The sequence below is a fragment of the Nesoenas mayeri genome, assembly GCF_963082525.1.
Source record: "Nesoenas mayeri genome assembly, chromosome: 4".
NCBI lineage: Eukaryota > Metazoa > Chordata > Aves > Columbiformes > Columbidae > Nesoenas > Nesoenas mayeri.
The window spans coordinates 71,649,715-71,672,347 of record NC_137540.1 but is presented as its reverse complement, the minus strand read 5'-3'; the positions used below and the strand labels follow the sequence as shown (position 1 = coordinate 71,672,347).

Below are 22,633 nucleotides of genomic sequence, written 5' to 3'. Positions count from 1 at the left end.
TCACATCAGCACACTGAGAACCCTGTAAATGTGTTTTAAAGGCTCGGAGGAGTACAGGGGTTGAAATGCTTTCTACAGGTCAATACTAATGTGTCTTTTTGAAATTCAATAGTACAGAATTACTTAAGCGTGTACACGCTGGGGGGTTGTCAAGTGTTTTTAAAATTAAGCTGTGCTATTTTTGTGTTCATCTGTATGAGATGGCAATTTTCATGCAAATTATGGATTCCTAAAATAACTGAACATACAAAAGAAATGTTGCGTTTCCTTCGGAGAAGGGCCCCGTCTCGAAGATGAAGCTTGATTTTAGTACATCTTTTGTAGCAGATTAAATCACACCTTTGCAGCCTAACAATTCTTGTGTAGCCCAGGATGATTATTTGTGGATGCACTGAAATGAGCATCCCCACTGCGCTCCAAATGATTCCAACTGGGAGAACAGCCCCAATTTAAACCTTTTCCTGAAGTCACGGTGCTGCTCACCGGTTGCTTTTTACTGTTGGTTCAGCACGACAAGCTCCAAGTGCCAACGCAAAGCCTCCGAATCCCCATTTCCCCCCGTACTGAGGGCTTTCACTTTACTATTTGCTTTAGCGGCGGCTAAAAGGAGGAGCGGGGGGGTTACATTTTACCTCCCCGTCCGCTGCGCCCATTAAACCGCCTTAAAACTGTGCAAACACATCGACTCCATCCCAGCTGTGTAAATATTTTTCTTCTCGTGAGAAATGTTTGGATCGCCCCGCAAACTGATATTCAATGTTTATATATATATATATGTGAAAGAATATATAATATATATATATATTTTGCAACAAGCGCAGCCGGCGGGTCCAAAGTCGCTGCCGGGGACGCCACCACCACCCGAGCCCGGTGCCCCCGGGTCGGGCCGCGGTGCTGAATCACCGGGTGGGTGGTTCGCGGGGGGACACACAGCCCCGGGTCCCCCCGCTCCGCCCCGCCCCGGCCTCACGTCACTTGTTATGTCTCCGCCGGCGGCCGCGTCTCCGCCGGGGCGGGGCGAGCGGCGGGAGGCGGGCGGGGGGGCCGCGGTCCCGCGGCGCTGACAGCCCCGTTGTCCCTTCCCGTCCCCGCCCCGCGGCAGCCCGGCCTCCGGCTCGGCTCCCCGGCGGGAAGATGTGGGTGAAGCTGTGCTGTTTGCTGCTCTACTTCCTGGCGCTCTTCGTCCTGGCCAGGGTGTTCGAGGCCGTGGCGTGGTACGAGAGCGGCTTCCTCGCCACGCAGCTGGTGGACCCGGTGGCGTTGAGCTTCAGGAAGCTGCGGACCATCCTGGAGTGCCGGGGTTTGGGCTACTCGGGGCTGCCCGAGAAGAAGGATGTGCGGGAGCTAGTGGAGAAGTCAGGTACGCGGGGGTTTTCCCCGCCGCCACCCACGCGTGGGGAGGGAGGGAGGGATGGTAGGAGGTCGGTCCCCGGTGAGTCCCGGCGCCCTTGGGCTGGAGAACCGGGCGCTGCTGCCCACGCCTGCGGGCCAGCGCAGGGCGAACGTGGGGAGGAAACCGGTCCCCCCTCCCGCGCCTTCCTCCATGTAACCGCTCCGGCCTCTCGGCCCTTGGGCCGAGGGGAAGCTCGGGGATGGCGACGTTAAAAACCCGTTTGAAAGCCCGAATGGGCCGCGGGGAGGGAAAAGGCCGCGGTTGGACGGGGCACCGAAGGGTGGCTCTTCCCCGGGAGCTCCGCCGGGTGGCTGCGGTGGGCGGTCGGGGTCAGGACGGGCGAGGTGGGGGTTGCACAGAAAGGGAACGTCGTCTGCTGTGAAAAACGAGGAGGGGAAAAAATATCCAGATATATGCAGGGGGTTACTGTTTACAGCTGGGGCCGGGTTTCCCCGTGTATTCCTGTCCTTTGCTGATGTTATTACCGTGAAGATGGGGACTGAGCGGAGCAGTGATTTTACAGCCGAGGAGCAGAAGGGTTTTACACGGTGGTTGTACACAAGAAGAGCAGAAATAGATCTTGTGTCCAAAAGATGGCTTGGAAAAAGGGCAGGGAGGTGTTTGGGAAGTAACGGACAGCAGGTGAAAGAGGTGGGTGTTGGGGGTGATGAACAGGGAAGGGTGAAGAGCAAAGGAGATACAAGGAATGACCGAAGTGCTTTGGAAGTCGGGGTGCTGGCCTGGGGCGGTCAGAGGGAGCAGCCCCAAGGGCTGGGAGATGGGGCTGATGTAATAGCCGGAGTGCCAGCCAAGCAGGAAAATCTGAGTAGCTGCTTTAAATCCATGGTCCAAGGGTCCGCTGATCCAGGAGAGAGAGAAATCCCAGTGATCGCGGTGCACAGCCAGGGGGTTAAAGGTCTGGACAGAAAGAAAGAGTAGGATTGGGATGAACATACTGAGTGCCATAACCTTAAAAACGCTAACTCTTTTAAATAATTTATATTAATGCTGGGTATTTAAATCTAATTTGCTTTTATTGTTCATTGTTTATTCATGTTGTTTATTCGCTGTGTTGCTTCACCAGTAAAAAAGCATCAGGCGATTTCACTTTTGTTCCCAATCACTTTCACTCCTTGGCTGTCAGGTACTTTCAGGATGTTTGGGTTGCAAAATGCTGCAGAGAAGTGTTTAACTCCAAACAAACTGTATTAACCTACTTCTTCAAATGTCATGGAAACATTTCTCATACCAACAGGCTTTGCAGCATTTTTCCATGTTGTGGTTTGGTGTTTTTTTTTAATAAATTCTATGAATACTTTTGGAAACCCCTCAAGGGTTTCAGCTGTAACGCTTTTTTATTTCACGTTTGGAAGGAAACAGCCAGGACAAACCTTGATTTCTTGAAGCTTAATAGATTAGTTACTAGAATGCTAGTTGTCATTAGCAGCGTTTGTAATGATTGTGAAATAGAACATGAGAAGGAAATGAGATTACAAGGGGCACATGGATGATTTTACTGTGAGCTCCTTGCGTCACTAGGATCAGAATTCATGGGAACTTTTTCCAACTTTGCAAACAAGACCCAATGGTGAAAATATTCTACCTGAGATTTTTACTTGGAATGTTGTGTTGTTGGTGGTTTTTAACTTGAAATGGTTGTGGGGGTTTTGCTTGTTTTATTGGTACAGAATTACTGATTGGAATTCTGAAAGTCTGTTTGAATTATCGATGTTAAGAAGTTAGTTGCTGCAAAGTTACTATCCCGTGAAATGAAAGCAAAGATACGTGAATTAAAATAACTTTCAGCCATAGAATGTTGTTATTTTCGGAGAGTGAGGCTTAGAGAATGTTCATTTGAACACAAGCCCTATGGGGAGAGGCTGAGGGAGCTGGGCTTGTTTAGTCTGGAGAAGAGGAGGCTTAGAGGTGAGCTCAGCACTCTCTAGAACTACCTGAAGGGCAGTTCTAGCCAGGTGGGATTGGTCTCTTCTCCTAGGCAGTCAGCAATAGGACAAGGGGGCACGGGCTTCAACTCTGCCAGGGGAAATTCAGGCTGGATATTAGAAGGCAATTCTTTGCAGAGAGAGTGGTCAGGCATTGGAATGGCTGCCCAGGGAGGTGCTGGACTCACCGGCCCTGGAGGTTTTTAAACTGAGATTGGACATGGCACTCAGTGCCATGATCTAGTCAATGGACTGGAGTTGGACCAAGGGTTGGACTTGATGATCTCTGAGGTCTTTTCCAACCCAGTTGATTCTGTGATTTATTCGTTTGTGCGCGCAGCTGCGTGTGTGGTACATCCGTGCGGTCAGAAGAGTCGTATTCATGTCTTGTGGTCTGACAACTGAAGTAAAATTGTTCATAGTCACGAAACTACAGATAGAATTCTAACTTTTCAGTTTAGCTACCTTCCTACTGAAAACATTCTTTGAGAAACCATGTAAAATATGGTTAGCGAAGCTGTTACTAGAATTTGTGAAACAATCTTTCTCAAGTGCCTTTTTAATCTAATTTCTCTAATTGTCTCTTTTTCAGGAGACCTCATGGAAGGAGAGCTCTATTCTGCTCTCAAGGAGGAAGAGGCCTCTGAATCGGTTTCCAGTACTAACTTTAGTGGGGAAATGCACTTCTATGAGCTTGTAGAAGACACAAAAGATGGGATCTGGCTGGTACAGGTATAGAAAATTGACCTTTTAAAAATATATATTTATCACATCCCAAATATGTTTCAAAGGAGGAGTTCGTGAGCATAGTTAACTAGTAGTAAAAACATATGATAGAGAGATGATGAGAAATATAAGCTGCATCAGGGAGATCATAAGGAATAAATCCGTTCCATAAAACAAGAAAGGCTGAAAATGACATAGTTCCTATACAGACAGAAAGAAAAAAACCCCTGTTATTCTGTGGATTGCTTTTTGAAAACCAGCTACTTTAGAATCAGAAGACAAGTGAAGCAGCACACAGACTACGCAAGTACTTGGCCTTGGTATTGTAAGAGCTTGTATGATGTGTGAAGTAGGTGCTGTAAGTGTAAGATGCTCCCGGCTGGCACAGGAGAGGGGCCTCTGGGGTTGCTCTTCCTTTTGCTGGTATTACCTGCTCAAACGCAACCAGTTCAAGTTTCTGTTTGTCTAAGGGGCACTTTAAAGTGTATTTTTTAAATCTCCGTTACGCCTTCACGAAGGCAAGATCTCCGTGTGCTCCTTCTCAGGCTGCCAGGCTGCTTCTACAACACACTCCAGTAGTTTAAAGTCAACCTTCCCCTACACCTCGTGGACCCACTGCTCTTTTTCGAGCGTGCATCCCCGGTGCTGCATGAAAATAGGAGAATGTTTAGGAAAAGAAATACTTTTGCAAATAGGATTGTGAAACAGTATATCATCAAACCTATGTAATCTAGAGCAAAACGTAAAAATGCTTTTCTGCATCAACTTCTCTATTGATAAGAGGTTTTTTTAAGGCATAAGTTCCCTGCTAACAGCCACATCAGACAATCAAAGTTCTCCACCAAACAATTAACTGTTCAGTTGACAGCTATCCCACCTGGTTTGTCTGCTCTCCTCACTTCATGTTTTCTGTTTAAATAGATTATGAAGCTCTAGTGACTTCCTGTTATTAATGACTTACACTGTCACCACATCAGATCTCACCCTAAACTAGACAATGAGAGGGCAAATTACCTCCACAATCAAAATGGCATTTGTGTTTTGGGAAAAATATATTGGGTATTTATTGAATCTATGTTTTGGGTTTAAATCATACTGGAGGGGGTTCTTCAAGCAGAGAAAGAGTGTTGAAAGGAAGTTTACACATCTCCAAGCTAGTTGACAAATACAAGCATAAATATGCTATGAAAACCCTTTCCTCCTCCACATACAGCTCAAAAGAGTAAAATATGGTAGTTCTCTGTTGTTGGTTGCTCACAGAATTTTAATCGTAATATATTTTCAGCTAGCTTCATAATAGCAGATCAGATGGGCTGCGTTGTGATATCTCTAGTGTGATTAATGTTGTCATCGTTCTGGGAATATTTGCACAGCTATTCAGTTGGTTACAATAGCTGTGGAAAAAAAAAATTAGTGGTATTTACTGAATAGTTTAGTTGTTGAACGCTATTTGTCTGTTTCGCCACAATAAAAACCACTAGACATGTCAAATATATTTTATTTTTTTTCAGTCTTGCCTCATGAGTTTTCATCACTTTAAGTTTTCATTTGCTCCGTCCCTCCCCGTAACTCCTGTGCTGGATTCTTCATGTCCTTTCACAGGTTTTCTGGTGTTCCTTTCTCAGACTTCATCCCTCCCAAGCTGTTTGTATCATCACTTCCATGTTCTAATCCTCGATTACCCTCCCTTGCCCGCTTTCCTTTACAGTTCAGCATCCTGTGGAAACATTATGTTTAATTAATCAGCTGGATGCTTAGGCAGGTGACAGCAGGAGAGTGAGGATGCCTCATGGATGGGTTTGGTGGCCGCAGGCAGGGTCAGCGCATTCTCCTGCTCCGTTGTTGCCACCAGCTGCGAAGCAGAATGGATCTCCAGATCCTTTTCAGGATCCTGACCCTCGATCCCTGTTCCACAGAATCCCAGAATGTCAGGGATTGGAAGGGACCTCAAACGCTCCTCCAGTCCAATCCCCCCATGGAGCAGGAACACCCAGATGAGGTTACACAGGAAGGTGTCCAGGTGGGTTTGAATGACTCCGGAGATGGAGACTCCACAACCCCCCTGGGCAGCCTGGTCCAGGCTCTGGCACCCTCACTGAGAAGAAGTTTCTTGTCACATTTAAGTGGAACCTCTTGTGTTCCAGTTTGAACCCATTACCCCTTGTCCTATCATTGGTTGTCACTGAGAAGAGCCTGGCTCCATCCTCCTGACACTCACCCTTTATATATTTGTCAACATTAATGAGGTCACCCCTCAGTCTCCTCCAAGCTCCAGAGCCCCAGCTCCCTCAGCCTTTCCTCATAAGGGAGATGCTCCAGGGCTGCTGGGAAGCAGGAGAGGGAGGGGAACAGCTCTGGCTCAGCTGGCACAGGTGCTGCTGGTTGAGTTGTATTGAAGACTTTATGGTGATGTATGGGAGGATGGAGACTCTGAAGGCGATTTGTATTTTGAAATTTCTGGGGTGGCACAGGCTAGTAATGTGATCATTGTGCACAGAGCATTAAAGGAAAAAGAAGAAACAATTATTATTTCTTGATACATTTAGTACAAATTTGGATGCGAGTTTTTTCGTTTAGAGCCAGCAAGACTAATTCCTTGAAGAAAGTCAAAGTCCATGCACAAGGAAACCATGTTTCGTGGCTTTGTTTCTTTACTTTCTGGAAATCCACATGCAAAGCATCCAGGTTCGGTGGTGATTTATTTACCAGTGTGCCCTCTGCTCCTACGTGGAGCTTCTGTAGAGCCACAGAGAGCTGTGTGTCCTCTCTCCTATTAACTCATGATCTCATCACCGTTTATGCCTTTCTTCTTGCTTGCCAGCTGCTGTTGGGCACTTATTTGGTGAGCAGGGATGATGTGTCGTAGTTTCTAAAGCTGTTTCTCTTGTTGGTAGAGGAGTAACACATGATGTTCTTGCTTTTCCAGACTCTGCTATGGCTCAAGCGCTCTGGTTAGTCTCTGGAAGCCTGTCACATCCAACAATATTGCAGCCATTATGACTCTTTAAAAACTTACAGTAAATGACCTACAGAGAAAAATCCTCTTTGAATGAAGTTAAAATCTGAATTAATTTATATTTTTACTTTAAGAGTCTGTAACATAGTGGTAGAGAGAAGTAAAGGGAACTTTATTCCCGGCATTGAAGCAGGAGGACAAACATTTTGATGGTGTCTGGTAGAGGTACAAAGGGCATTATTATGGATACAAGATGTTGCTCTCTGTTCTGTGTCTCAGCTTCTTGTTCAAGTGGTGTAGTCATAGAGCCAGGGATTTGCCTACAGGATTTTGTTGGTGGTTCATTTGTTCTTTCTTTTGCTTGGTTGTAGGATAAGTAATTTTCATATTTACCTTTTTAATTCTGCCAGGTGATCAAGGAAAGGAAATCAAGTAGAAACACTCAATTCTTTTCAAATACATCACTCATTATGTGTCTTCTTCAGTCACCCTCCAGGATTATTTACCTTAGAATATCTGATTTTAACTTCTAGTATCTTTCTTGAGAGTCTTCATATCCAGTTAAGGGTGCAGAACACCATCAGCTGAATGTAATAGCTCTCACATTGTCAGCATATCTGTATTAATTCATTACAGAAGCTCATTTATTCTCAACCTCTGATTTAACTGACAGCTTAACTGAACTGTTGATGTAGGTGCACAGGACACCCCATCTCCCTTGAGAAACTACATGTAGTCTTGAGGTGGTTAATTTTTGCATGCTGTGGTGCTTGTGGTCTCCTGTCTTTGCCTGTTTTGATCTAATTTCTCATGGTTTCTTTCTCAGAAAAGAAAAGCAAAAAAGCTCCAGACATCTTTAATCCATATGGATGGATTCTGAAACAGTTGTAAGTTCTTAGGAAAGAGCAACAATGCGGAAATTCAGCTCTATCAGCACAATGCCGAATAATAAAGAGAGAGTGAGATGTCTCAGAATTAATAAAAGTGTAGATAGCCATGTAGAAACTTATTGACATTATCTGGAATAAGCTGGCTTTTTTTTTCCATGCATCTAATAAATAACTCACCAGCCCATTTATAATTAATTGTATTCCTAAATGAGAATTGTCCAATTATTTTTACTTCTGTTTTATTTATGAGAGGAAAGTTTGCAACATAGCTGTTGATTATAAAGGGTTCTATGAAAAGCACTGAAGAAGCGGAGGCTTTTTGAACCTTCGTATCTTTGTGGATCCCTAAAAATCTTCCAGCGAGTGCATGGAAGATTTGTGGAAGATTGTCTTTGTGGCTAAGCTGTCAAACAGAGTTTGGACTATCTGTGCATATGCAAAATGGTGTGCCTGACACCTGGTATCCTGGCTAAATTCCAGCTTAGATCATGCCTGAGTTTCCGTTGGTGATTTCATTTTGGTACAGTTTTCTCTTCCCTTTGTGGCACATATTCCTATCCCATAAAGGCTGAGAGATGCTGCCAATATGAGTATTCTTTCTGTCACAATTACGTATATAAAACACATGTGCATCACTTAACTCAGAGCTCTCCTGTATTGTGGTGATCTCACAATTCTTGTTTATGCTGTGAGTTCTCTTTTTTTAGTGTTGTTCCCGTCTCAGGCACAATGTAACAACCACAAATGGAATGACTCTTAATCAAACGGGTAAGGCACGAGTGCTGTTGAAGGTGCAAAGTAGACGATTCATCGGGATGTTTTTCGCTTTAGTGTTACTGGGGTTACTTTAGGTCCCTGAGGCTGTTAGAAGCAGTAAAAACTAGTTTTTAAGGGCTGATTTTTAAAATGTCCTCTTTAGAAAAGCTACCTGTCAAGGGTGTTCAGGTTCTGTGGGAAGTTGTTGCATATACCGTGGTCTGCAAAGTCCTCGGGTTGCTGCAAGTTCACAGAATCACAGAATGTCAGGGGTTGGAAGGGACCTCAAAAGCTCATCCAGTCCAATCCCCCCACCGGAGCAGGAACACCCAGATGAGGTTACACAGGAAGGTGTCCAGGCGGGTTTGAATGTCTGCAGAGAAGGAGACTCCACAACCCCCCTGGGCAGCCTGTTCCAGGCTCTGTCACCCTCACTGAGAAGTTTCTTCTCATATTTAGGTGGAACCTCTTGTGTTCCAATTTGAACCCATTACCCTTTGTCCTGTCATTGGTTGTCACCAAGAAGAGCCTGGCTCCATCCTCCTGACACTCACCCTTTTTATATTTATAAACATTAATGAGTTCACCCCTCAGTCTCCTCTTCTCCAAGCTCCAGAGCCTCAGCTCCCTCAGCCTTTCCTCACACGGGAGATGCTCCACTCCCTTCAGCATCTTTGTTGCCCTGTGCTGGACTCTCTCCAGCAGTTCCCTGTCCTGCTGGAACTGAGGGGCCCAGAACTGGACACAATATTCCAGATGTGCTCTCACCAGGGCAGAGTCGAGGGGCAGGAGAACCTCTCTGACCTACTGACCACCCCCTTCTAATCCACCCCAGGTACCACTGGCCTTCCTGGCCACAAGGGCCCAGTGCTGGCTCATGGTCATCCTGCTGTCCACCAGAAGTTGTTGGAGTGGAGGCAACTTGTAAGAGTGTTGTTTTTGTTCCAGATGGTATACCTGGTCCTGGGCACGTTACATTGCAGATTGTTCCCCATTAAAAAAAATACAAGTTAATCCTTCTTTAGTATCTTTGCTATGAGAATGTGTGTAAGGTCTTTCCCCCATCATGCTGTAATTCTTCTCATCCATCAAATGGTTAGTACGTTTCTTTCCTCTATATATCTTAACCATAGAATAAAGCAGAGAAAGGAATTGAAGGAGTTAGGATTGGTTAAAATAAATGGAAGTCGAAATACCATGTTGTGCATTTGTCAGTCTCTGACTTTCATTATCATGCCTTGTGATATCTGAGCATTTTTAGTTGAGTGAGCATCAAAACTTACTGAGACCACATCTTGTTACAGTGACCTGTTTTGAAATCTCTACGTACCTGTCTAAGAGGGATTGAATAGTATCAGGTTTAAATGAACAGAAAATAGAAGAATGCTTGAATAAGGCTACTATCTGTATGTGCTGTGTGATGGCACTCCAGATGATCTGCTCCAAAACAGAGCTCGGTGCTGGGGAATATTAGGGAACAGATCATCTTGAGTGCCATCATGGGACACGTACAGGCTAACCAGGTGATCTTTCTGTCCCCAGGGTATTCTTAAAGTCTGTTTGCTTTTTTCATGTCATAACTATGACTATTTTACCTTACAGATCAAAATAATACTGTTAATTACATTCTTGATTTGCCTCTTTTGGGACAGTTCTGTCTAATTCGAAGTCAGTAGAACTCTTCCAATGCAAAAGGCGCCTGTGCAAATACTTGTTGAAATCATCAGGATTTTTTATTATTTCATTATTATATGTCCCTAGAAGAATTCTACTTTGTTTTCTGTGGTATCTGGAAGCCACCTTTTTAGGTATTTAGAGAAACTACACAAGAAAACTCAATCAGATCATGTAGAAATAAAGGGGATTTCCAACCCCCCACCTTTGCATTTTTACTTTGGACATCTTGGTGGCATAACTCACCTGCACTATTTCAGTGTCGTCAGTGAGAATCTCCTGACCTGTTGGGATATGGTGTGGTCCTCCTAAATTCACAGAGGGAACATGAAGAAACTTGTGTCTGAGAAGTCAGAGGGATTTTGTGGATGGATGCCCACGGAGGGCCTGGCCTTCGCTCCAGCATCTTCTTCTGCTAAAGAAGCTGGTAATTCATACATAGAGATGGTAATTCTGCAGTCAGAGCCAGTCTTCTGGCCTGGGTTAGGTCTGAACTATGGAGAAGATCTATTCCATGATGTGGCATTGTTAAATGGCAGGGTTATTTTGATCCTATTGGATTCTCTTAGTGCATTAAGATGACTAATGGATTGAGTTATCTTCATTGGCTTATTTGTCGCTCTGACATATGATAAGTTGCAGATTGTGAGCATGATCTTTGTCTTCATTTCTTTAAAATGCCATAGAGCATATGACTGAAAGGCACCTTCTTGAGGAGCGAGTTCAGGTCTCTGCTAGACTGTGGAATAGGTGTTTTTCATGAAATACCGTGCTGTCTCTCTTAAATCGTAAGTTGTCTCATTGGAATACTATCGGCTGCTCTTGGAAAGGTGTATCTGACTTCCGACCAAGGCGTCCTCATGGCTCATTGGTTCCTATTGCACTTACATTGACATCACGTTTTAATTTCACTGAGTCCTGGTGTCTACCCCACTGCTCCCAGTACATGAGATCGATCGACCAGTTTTTGTTGGGCATAATATGTCCTGGGCTTTGCTTATTTCACAGCCAGTGAATATTGATGGCTCAATAGTTCCTTTTGGATCGACTACCAGACCCAAGCTTTTCCTCCCATGGCTGTTTCTAACTGATGAACTCCCCGAGTGTCCTGTTCATTATTGGATTCAATTTCATTTCTGACACTCTGCATTACAAGATTTGTGCAGCTCTTCCCGTATGGGGTTATAATCCTCTTTGTACATCGACGTCCTTCCCAATTTTATGTCATCTACAAATGCCTTTGGGAGACTTGAAGTTTCTGCAGGAAGGGCATTAATTGGAATATATGCTGAACTGAGCTCTGAGGTAAATCTATTAAGAAGTCTGTTAGCGCCTTCCTGGCATTTTGATGTTTTCTTGCCTCAGCCAATTTCTTTCTTACTTTAAAACCTCTTTTTATCTCTCTATAAAAACTGATCTCCAGTTCTGGAAATGTTCACAGAATCGCAGAATGTCAGGGATTGGAAGGGACCTCAAAAACTCATCCAGTGCAATCCCTCCATGGAGCAGGAACACCCAGATGAGGTTACACAGGAAGGTGTCCAGGCGGGTTTGAATGTCTGCAGAGAAGGAGACTCCACAACCCCCCTGGGCAGCCTGTTCCAGTGTTCTGTTACCCTTACTGAGAAGAAGTTTCTTCTCAAATTTAAGTGGAACCTCTTGTGTTCCAGTTTGAACCCATTACCCCTTGTCCTATCATTGGTTGTCACTGAGAAGAGCCTGGCTCCATCCTCCTGACACTCACCCTTTATATATCTGTAAACATTAATGAGGTCACCCCTCAGTCTCCTCTTCTCCAAGCTCCAGAGCCCCAGCTCCCTCAGCCTTTCCTCACACGGGAGATGCTCCACTCCCTTCAGCATCTTTGTTGCCCTGTGCTGGACTCTCTCCAGCAGTTCCCTGTCCTGCTGGAACTGAGGGGCCCAGAACTGGACACAATATTCCAGGTGTGGTCTCCCCAGGGCAGAGTAGAGGGGCAGGAGAATCTCTCTGACCTACTGACCACCCCCCTTCTAATCCACCCCAGGTACCATTGGCCTTCCTGGCCACAAGGGCCCAGTGCTGGCTCATGGTCATCCTGCTGTCCCCAGGACCCCCAGGTCCCTTTCCCCTACACTGCTCTCTAATAGGTCATTCCCCAACTTATACTGGAACCTGGGGTTGTTCCTACCCAGATTGAAGACTCTACACTTGCCCTTGTTATATTTCATTAAAGTTTTCTCCACCCAGCTCTCCAGTCCATGTGGCACAGTACTAGATACCCTACCAAACTACAGAAAGGGTAATACATTTCCTTTTCTCTTGAAACTCTGTTCTTTTTCTACAGGATTTTAACCCTCAACTTAATTGGGAATGAAACATCTTCAGTAGTTCCACGCTGGAAAGGGGTGGAAAATTCAACTGTCACTGCACCTCTAAAATTCATTCTACAGTTTTGTTCTACACACTGATGGGATAATTTTTATTTTTTCATTCGCTCTTAAATATAGTTACTAACTTGTTATTCTCCTGTCAAAATGTAAATTGCTCTGACAGGGATTTTATCAGAAACCTTTGCAGGTTCATGTGTAATTTTGTGTGCTGATTGTATTGCAGTTCTGAGATGAACATTACCAGCTTACTCTGATTTAAGTGTATTAAATTGAGTTTTGTTTCCATCTTCAGGTGATAGAGTCTGTTCTCATACACTTGCTACCCTGCCCCTGGCCAACCAGCTGCCCTTCATTGAAAACTGACTCAGAGCATTATTTTCATTTGAAAAAGAAAATGATTTTACATTTCTATCCTGTCTTCATTGTATGGTGATCCTGCTGCTTTTCTCCCTCTTGTATTCTTATTCATATGACTGAAAAAAACCCTTTGGTGCAGCTTGTAATGTACTTCGTATGGTCTAACTTGAATTGCTCATTTTTCCTTACATTTTTCTGATTTCTCACATATCTTTCTTTGCCAGCTCTTCCTCTTGACCTTTTTTCATTCCTTGTAGATTCTCAAAACTATTTCTAACATATTTTTGAAGCGCTTGCTAGGAAGAAGTGCAGGACTTGACAACTTGTTTTCCCCTGGCTTGAAATAGAAAATCCTGATGGCTTTAACACCTTGGGCTTGAAGAATTGCCAGGCCCCTTCTGCATTCACATTCCTGGTCTCCTCAGTCGCAGGTTTTTAAGCTCAGTTTCTTAGCTTATCAATATTCACACTTCTTAAATAAAATCTGCTCAAAGTGTTTGCAAGTTATCTGTTAATTTAAACCGGATTACATTGCGATTGCTTAACCTGCAGCAATTTCTGCAAGTCCCTCATCCCCAGAGGTGCTCAACCGCTTTCCAAAATACAAACCCTTGCCTCTGTGTGGTGTGAACTCCCAGTGTTGTAAGTGGGTGTTGTCTGCGAGGAGCAGCTGCAATGGATGTGTTTATTTGGGTGGGTTTTTTGCCGTAATGACATTTAAAAAATAAATCGTAAGCCCAAGAAATTATACAAAGCTTCAGTGTGCAAAACCATAGTAGGGTTCTTTCAATACAAACTGCTAGTTCTGGTGTCCTACAGCATAAATAACTTTCCCCAAGAGGAAAGGCCAGTAAAACACACGGGTGACTGTGTTTGCAACAACCCTCCTTCTCTTGATCTTAAAGTGAATATTGCAATATGGAACAGAAGAGAGAGCTGAGCAGGACGGGTTCTCCTGCACGCAGCAGTAGTGTATTCTGAACGTGCACGCACAATTTTGGAAGCAGCCAGTCTCTGAGTGGTTGTACCAAAGAGGTAATCCAGTTACCAACGTGTTACTTTTATGCTTACTAATAAAATGTAGTCATTTCTTACTATGGTGGATGCCTTTATCATGATGTTGTAGCTCTAAAGATACACTGGTGTTAAGGTGTCTTTAGGAACGTGGTCTCTCTTAGTTTAAATAAGCTTAAAATACCCAAAGTAATTGCTTCAGTTCCATTGGGTGATGTAAAGAAGCCTCAATAATATGGCAGATTTGCCCAGCTGTCTGTCTTGGCGCTTGAAGGTTCCGTTTAGCTGATCAGAAACACTTTTCTATGTGATGTGTGTGTTTGGAGAATAATTCTTATCTAGATGTTCATCTGTGTTTTTATCTAAATGTTTTGGGCTCAGTGGAATGGGAGTGTTATCTGTAACTTCAGTTTAACTTTGTTTCCCTATGCACGATGTTCTGCTTAGTGAATTCTCTTACTTAAATTTTCTGTGAGTTATTAAGTCAGAAAATGACTGGGAGAAGTTTAATAGTGGGTAAACACATACCTAACAAATGGAAGTTTCAAAACTTGATTTTAAAATGTATTTTAAGTGGTTAAGCAGGCAGCCTGTAGAAGCACATGAGGCATTTCTAAAATAGAAACTGTGACAGCTCATGGAATAACACATGATCAGTCATGTCATTCAAAAATTACCTGTCAGCTGTGGGCAGGCAGGCTTTTATTTTCCTTTTCTTTATTTTTCTCTTTTCCCATCCCTGTAAATTGGAGGATTAGTGCTTATTCTTTGTCATTTGTGTCTGCAGAAGCTTATGTCTAAGGGACCTGAAGTACTCCTTCAATAGAATAGGTTAGAACAAATTAGATCTTGGGACATATCACAGTGAATTATCATCCTGAATTGGCAGATGGGACATTGGAGTTGGTGGAACAGTCACGTAAAGTCACAAAGAGTGAGTCACTGGCAAAGCTGGAAATAATCGGGATTTTTCAGCATTACCTGAGAGTTTAATCACTAGTTCCCACTGCTTGGAAGTGGCTGTGGCAAGCAGATTTGGTACTAGGGACATACATTCCAACTTACTTTACTTGCTCTGAGACAACATTTCCTTGGTATGTTGTAATGTTTTATGGAGAATAGTAATAAACTAATGGTCTGTCTTACTGTGAAGAAGAGGGACTTGCTGAACCCTATTCCTTTCCTCCCTACTATGAACTGGTTAACGATAGTTTTGGTTTTTTCTCTAGGTTTTTATTTTAACTACCACTGATTTTACTGTCTTAATGGGTACGTAAAATGATGCTGTACTTTTGTCTTTCTGCAGAAACTATATTTGTGTCTTAGAGTTTCACTCTGCAAAGACAGTGTTACTACCAGTTGTATCCATACCTATTGTAAGAGAAGAAGAAAACAGAATGAGGGGTGACTGGATCTCTGTTTTCATGAGACTTGCTCTTCATTTCGGGAAGCAAACTTATTGTAATGCTAAATTATTATTTCCTTTTGGCAATAGGTCATAGCAAACGACAGAAGCCCACTGGTGGGTAAAGTCCACTGGGAGAAAATGGTGAAGAAAGTATCAAGATTCGGCATACGTACGGGCACTTTTAACTGTTCCAGTGACCCCAGGTATATTCTTAAAGGATTATCTAAACCCCGAGAGTATTGTAAGGCTCAGCTGTGTTCTGGCAGCAGGGCTTGCTGTGTTGTAAATGTAGCTGTGACAGAAGGTGGCTTTATTCTTGGTTTTATTTCTGCTAAAGTCTGTTCCGAATTCTCCATTACATTATTTATCAGCACCATAAACAGGGATCTGCAGCTTCCTAAAGCATCATGTGGGAAATACATGATTAGACTACGTGGAGCGTGATACAGCAATGGAAGGGAATGAATAGAAGAATATGGCCTTATAGTCCAGGCATTTGGGGACAAGAACTGTGCTTGCTTAGAACAAAGCTGAATATATTACATATATAGCCCAAGTAAGAGAACTCTATATGAGTTGTAGAGTCGTTCCATTGACATCTGGAAAGGAGAAATACAGGTTGGCATAAACCTTGCAAACAGTGCCTGCTTTTCAGGGTGCCCGACAAATCCTGTTCCGTGACAAAGGTGTGTGTGTTTATATAGAAATTTGCACACACCCTTTGACAACATACAGTGTGCTGTGCAGGATTCACTGTTGTTTGCATATGATTTAGAAACAGGAAGAAGAGTGGAGCCAAAGAAGCTATTAATAATTCTGTGCTGCTGTAAAAAGAACTTTTCTTTTAACATTTGGTTGGAGGCATTTGTTTCACATGACAGGAAACTTTGTCTATAATTCCAGTGGTGCGTATGGATATGCGTTTGTCTTACGCAGCTTAAGTCCTAAATGTTTACAGAAATCTCACAGTTAATCATAAGAGAAATATCTTAGACTTTACAGTGCTTATGCAAAATAATCTTGTATAATCAAAACACTGGTATTTGAGCCTCTTAAAAATTTGGCAGGGTTTCTCTTTGCATAGCTTCTAACTAGTTTTAATGTTATGATCAAATATTATGTTTTAAATGAATTCATTTTCTCTTGATACAAGAAACGTTTTGTTGAGTAAACCCTCGTGAATCATTTTCATCAGGTTGCAGCTGAAATTCAGAACACTGTGCACTACAGTAGTCAGGATACCTTTATTAGTAGGATAATATCTTGTGGCTCCTTGTAAAAATGTTACATTCAGACTCCTGAGATGAGGAGTTGTAATTGTCTAAACATACGCTGACAGACCAAAACCAGAGAGGATGTAGGTAGGGTGGCTAGTGAATGAGGCTGGTGGCCCCTGTTTCAGCGTGCAGGGATCTGAGAGACAGCTTGTGTGCCTGCCGGCTGTGTCATGTTTTGATTGCTGAAACTTGCCAGACATTTCCTAGAAGGAAGACTAGAGAATCACAGAACCAGACTGGTTGGGGTTGGAAGGGACCTCTGGAGATCATCCAGTCCAACCCACCTGCTAAAGCAGGTTCACCAGAGCACATCACACAGGAATGTGTCCAGGCGGGTTTGAATGTCTGCAGAGAAGGAGACTCCACAACCTCTCTGGGCAGACTGTTCCAGGCTCTGGCACCTCACAGTGAAGACGTTTCTCCTCATATTCAGATGGAACCTCCTGTGTTTCAGTCTGTGCCCATTGCCCCTCATCCTATTGTTGGGCACCAGTGAAAGTAGTCTGGCTCCATCCTCTTGACACCCATCCTGGAGATATTTATAAACATTGATGAGATCCCCTCCCAGCTTCTCCAGGCTGAACAGACCCAGCTCTCTCAATCTCTCCTCATAAGAAAGATGCTCCAGACCCCTCAGCATCTTCATAGCCCTCCAGTAACTCCTTATCCTTCTTCAGCTGGGGAGCCCAGAGAAATTGGGTGGCATAATGACGCTGGTACAAAAGACGCACGAGGGAAGGGACCTTCTGAGTCACCAGACTGCTCTCACAGTTGCTGGGGTCTGGACCATGACTCAGGGTTCCTCTTCTTTTAGGTATAGATTTGGGGTTCCACACCTCAGCACTCTGCCTGCCAGACAATAGGGGTATACTTTTAGCCTAAATCATCCAGCAGCACGTATCGGCTTCCTCCACCACAGGTTTTGTGGTGGGCTCTCTCACCACACCTCGTAGCCTGTCTGCATCCTTCCAAAACGGCCCCAGTGGGAAGTGGACACTTGTCAGCTTCATTAAGGCAGCTGTGCTTCCCACTGGGGCCGTTTTGGAAGGATGCAACAGACTGATTTTTAACAGCATGCCTCTGCTGCTTGGCAGGACTGGGATGGAAGGAAGCGCTGGGAAAGTTACCTGCAGATTTGGGAAACCTGGGGGATGTTGAGTTATGCTGTAGTGGTTATTTTCTTGGCTGGAAGGCGGTGGAAAATCAGCTTTTAATACTAAAGCTTTATAGCGAAGAGTCAGCTTGCATATTTTTCAAATCCAGTTACAAAGCGTGAATGACTGTATGGCCTTGTTTACTAGAATGACCCATGAAAATTAACACTATTCCTTTCCCTATTTTATGAATACATATTTCAACATTTCTGCAAGATAACAAATGTAAGAATAAATACACTTTGCCGGAGAATATTTGGTGCCTGTTTCCTGGTGTTGTATGTAAAGACTCCCAGGTGCTCAGGGTGTCTCATTTTTGGGCTCATAACAGAAATTGAAGGGGTATGAAACTTTGCAATCTAACTTGCCATTTTCTTCGTAGATACTGCAGGAGGAGGGGTTGGCTGAAATCCACCCTCATCATGTCGGTTCCGCAAACCAGTACCTCCAAGGGAAAAGTCATGCTGAAGGAATACAGCGGGCGCAAAATCGAAGTGGAGCACATTTTCAAATGGATCACAGCCCACGCTGCTTCTCGGATCAAAACCATCTACAACTCGGAACATTTAAAGGAAGAATGGAACAAAAGTGACCAGTACCGTGTAAAAATATACCTGTTTGCCAGCCTCGACCAGCCTCCGGCGTTCTTCTCTGCACTAAGTGTGAAGTTTACTGGAAGAGTAGAGTTTATTTTTGTGAACGTGGAAAATTGGGACAATAAAAGTTACATGGCAGAAATTGGAGTCTACAAGACACCATCCTACATACTTAGGACTCCCGAGGGGATTTACAGGTATGGAAATAACACCGGTGAATTTATATCACTACGTGCCATGGATTCCTTTTTGCGCTCGTTACAACCAGAAGTTAATGATTTATTTGTTTTAAGCTTAGTTTTGGTTAATCTGATGGCTTGGATGGACCTGTTTATCACACAAGGCGCTACTATAAAGCGTTTTGTGGTTCTTATAAGCACTTTAGGGACGTATAATTCATTATTAATTATTTCCTGGCTACCCGTGTTAGGTTTTTTGCAACTACCTTACTTAGACAGCTTTTATGAGTACAGTTTAAAACTCTTCAGGTACTCTAACACAACTACATTGGCTTCTTGGGTAAGAGCCGACTGGATGTTCTACTCTTCACATCCAGCCCTCTTCCTCAGCACGTACCTCGGTCACGGGTTACTCATCGATTACTTTGAGAAGAAAAGAAGACGCAATAACAACACGGATGAAGTAAACGCTAATAACCTGGAGTGGCTGTCGAGCCTCTGGGACTGGTACACCAGCTACTTGTTTCATCCTATTGCTTCTTTTCAACACTTTCCTTTTGACTCGGATTGGGATGAAGACCCGGATTTGTTCTTAGAGCGGTTGGCCTTCCCCGATCTCTGGCTTCACCCTCTGATACCAACTGATTACATAAAAAACTTACCCATGTGGAGGTTTAAATGCCTCGGCATCCATTCCGATGAGGAAATGCTGGAAACATTTCAAGACAGCGAAAGTGACTCTGACAGCGAAAACAAAGAGCTCTTCAATAGCGAAAAAGACGTCTCGGAGGATGATGAGCTAAACACCTCTCATAGGTGCGGTGAAGGAGAGCGTCAGTGCGACGCCGAGACCTGTTCGTGTGCCAACAAATATTGTCATCGCGAGCCATACGAACGGAAAGCGAGATCCTACGGCTCGTACGGCACCGCAGGCGCCATGGAGCCGGATTGGTCGGCATGGCCCTCCGAGATGTTGCACTGTACGGAGTGTGTTGTGTGTCTAGAAAATTTTGCCAACGGTTGCCTGCTCATGGGCTTGCCGTGCGGCCACGTGTTCCACCAGAATTGCATCGTGATGTGGCTGGCCGGCGGGCGACACTGCTGCCCCGTCTGCAGGTGGGCTTCGTACAAAAAAAAGCAGCCATACACACACCCGCAGCCTTTGTCCAACGATACCCCGTCTTAGCTGCGCGCCGACGTCCTCCGTAAGCTTTCAGGATATTACTGCTTGCCTTTTAAATGTTAGTCACTTAACAGATTATGTGGTTTGAAGTTTTAGTTTAAATGTTAGTGCAGTGAATTAAAAATGTACATGATGCTAACGTTAACGACAGAATCATTTGGTTGCCTTGTATGTTGAACTGAATGCATACTTAGCGTACAATAACTTTTTCTTTTCAACATCTGGAAACTTGATGCTGGGTTTGTAAGCACAAAAACCAAGCCTACAACAGAAGCGTATTCCAGCAAACGTTTACAAGTCAGGATGTGGGTGAAATTGAAATTCTAATTGGAGAAAATCGCTTAATTTAAATGTTTCTTATTTTAGAGTCTGTTCAGCACATCTTTGTTGAATAATCTATGTTGTAAGACAGTACCATTTAAAAAAGAAATCGGTGAAATAAATTATTTTAAAAGGAGATTTGTAATGTTAATTGTTTTGATAAATATTTTGTGTGTATGGTTACGGATGTCTTGCTGGTCTGATTTATCTGTGAAGACAATAAAAATATAACACAACTTTTTGTGACTAATAAATCATCTCCTAGCAATGCAGGAATTGGTTGCTCCAGCGTTAGCCGCTGGTCGAGCAGAAGCCAGTGGTGGTTCACCGAGGTGCTTCTCTGCTTGACCAGTGGTTTTCCAGTTGATTACAATTAGTTGATTACAACTGATTATCAGAACAAGATCCTCTTCTACCAGCCAGCTCTCCAGCACCCTCATCTGCAGACATCTAGAAAGACTTTAGCTCCTCTACAGCCTCAAACCATGGTGAAGTAGCAGAATATTGTCATGCAGTGACAAAACCGGCTTGTAAAGGTAAAAATTGCTAGATTCCAACTTTTGGTATTTTGAAGTGATTTCTCATTTCTTGGAGAAGAGTGGTTGTTGGATGCTATGAAGAAAACAAGTCTATTGTTTTTAAATTTCAATATGAACCTGTGGTTTTGGTTATACCTTTCAGAAATGATCTGGCTGAAAAATCCAGAGGAAATGTTGACTGGGAAAAAAAAAATCACATGAGATGATGTAAGTGGAAGAAAAGGCTAAACTAGGAAGGTGTTTTCACTTGTTTTATGTGCCACAATAGAAGCGAGAGTCTCATTGTTTTCTTTCTTTCCTAGTTCTTGCCCACCTGGGATAAATGGAGGATAATTAAATGAAGATGACAGGAATGTAAACATGGGTCCCTTAGTAGTTAGGGCCCACCTCTCAGTGCCTGTACAAAGAGTTGGGAGGTTAGTGCTCACAGAGCTGTCCAGAGAACCTGGGCACTATTTTTTTTAAATAACAAATGTTTCATGCCTACAGTCACCAGGTGTCTTCCCAAGAAGATATTCTGCTAATTACAAGAAGAGCTAGTTTTAATTGTGAATACTTTTTCCCCACTTGTTTCCTTTTTCCTATTGCAGTGCTGAAGCAGGGAGCTACCAGGGGCAGAATATCACCAACTCTCCTGTGGTCCAGAAAGCAATTTTTATTCCAGTTGAGGCCTGCCTGTACATGCCCTTTATCTGTCATTACCGCCACAGCAGAGCAGTGGAGAGGCATAACGAGGGCAAAGAGCATTTCTGCTGCCAATTTGTGCAGCTATATGACACTTAAGTGCTTATAAGTAGTAGCTGGGGTTGAAAGCCACATTGTTTCAGGACTGGCTTGAAACCGGCACTGAGCTGAGGGTTTTACCATCTCCAAAGGCAAAGCAGAGTCTGTGAATCTAAATCAGGCTGTAGCTGATATACTGAAGTACACAAGCTGTATCAAAGTCCGCCATAGCCTTTCGCTGGCACCTCGGCGTTCTGCCAAACACGGCGAGCAGTAAGTTCAAACAATGCCGTGTCCCGGGGGCACCGCATGCTCTGCTGCTGAAATCTGACCTCCTCATACAGAGCCTGGGCCCAAGCAGCTCCTGCGCGCAGATTCAGCCTGGTTTGCAAACCATCGTGCACACCTGTTCCAGCTGAAGACTTGTTTTAATGACATCAGTTGCTCCACGAGTCCAATTCTTTTGATAAATGACACAAACTGCTCTTTAATTAGCAGGAGAGCCACAGAAGGCACTTCCATATGAGCAGATAATTATGACCAGTAGGTAGCTGTGACTGCAGGTTGGGTCCCCTTGTCTCCGTTAGCCTGGGCTATATAAATTGTTGTGATCAGGTTCCTGGTGGATGCATCTGTTTCAAAATATGCAGCAGCTGGTGTGGAGTATCGGTAGTCCCAGCAGGAAAGAAAAAGCAGTCGGATGTATTTGTTTAATGAAATGCTTGTTGTCAGTAGCAGCAGAAACACCCAAGTAGAATTGTTTTCTGCGGAGCGCAGAATCCCAGACAGCCCTTACCCAACGTGTTGACAGTTTAAAATCCGCAGAACAGAGCAAAGACTGTGCCTGTAACAAGGTCAGCAGTTTTGCTGCTTGCCTGTTTTGCCTCAGTGGGCTGGGTTGTGCTGGTATTCGCAGAGTGTCTGGAGTTAACAGAGATGCTAAGCGTTCTTGAAGTAGCGTTCTATTCTCTAACCTCTTGTGCCTCGAAGCTGGTGACCAGCTGTAAACAGAAAATGTCAAATGATTGATGTGAGGTTACTTATTTCAGGAGGCTTAATGAGGGAGATGTGTGGTTTTTGCTGCTGTTAAGAGAGGGTGGATTTAGATCACCTCTGACCGTCTTGGGCAGTCTCAGCGATTACTGTTTTGTTACGCTGTCTTTCCCACTGCT

General features: G+C 43.9%; 1 protein-coding gene across 2 annotated transcripts; it reads left to right on the top strand.

Annotated features, from left to right (window-relative positions):
• Positions 1-1,134: 1,134 nt before the first annotated feature.
• On the top strand, positions 1,135-19,939 carry RNF103 (ring finger protein 103; the record flags this gene model as incomplete). 2 transcript variants are annotated; one of them, XM_080344405.1, is made up of 4 exons in its annotated part: positions 1,135-1,360; positions 3,929-4,068; positions 15,577-15,692; positions 18,303-19,939. In XM_080344405.1, 4 exons carry the CDS (start codon positions 1,135-1,137, stop codon positions 19,879-19,881), a joined length of 2,061 nt encoding a protein of 686 aa, XP_080200531.1. In that variant the 3' UTR covers positions 19,882-19,939. The 2 variants fall into 2 exon arrangements, with proteins under 2 accessions (XP_080200531.1, XP_080200532.1); XM_080344406.1 differs by lacking the exons at positions 15,577-15,692; positions 18,303-19,939 and adding an exon at positions 12,665-12,766.
• Positions 19,940-22,633: the final 2,694 nt, after the last annotated feature.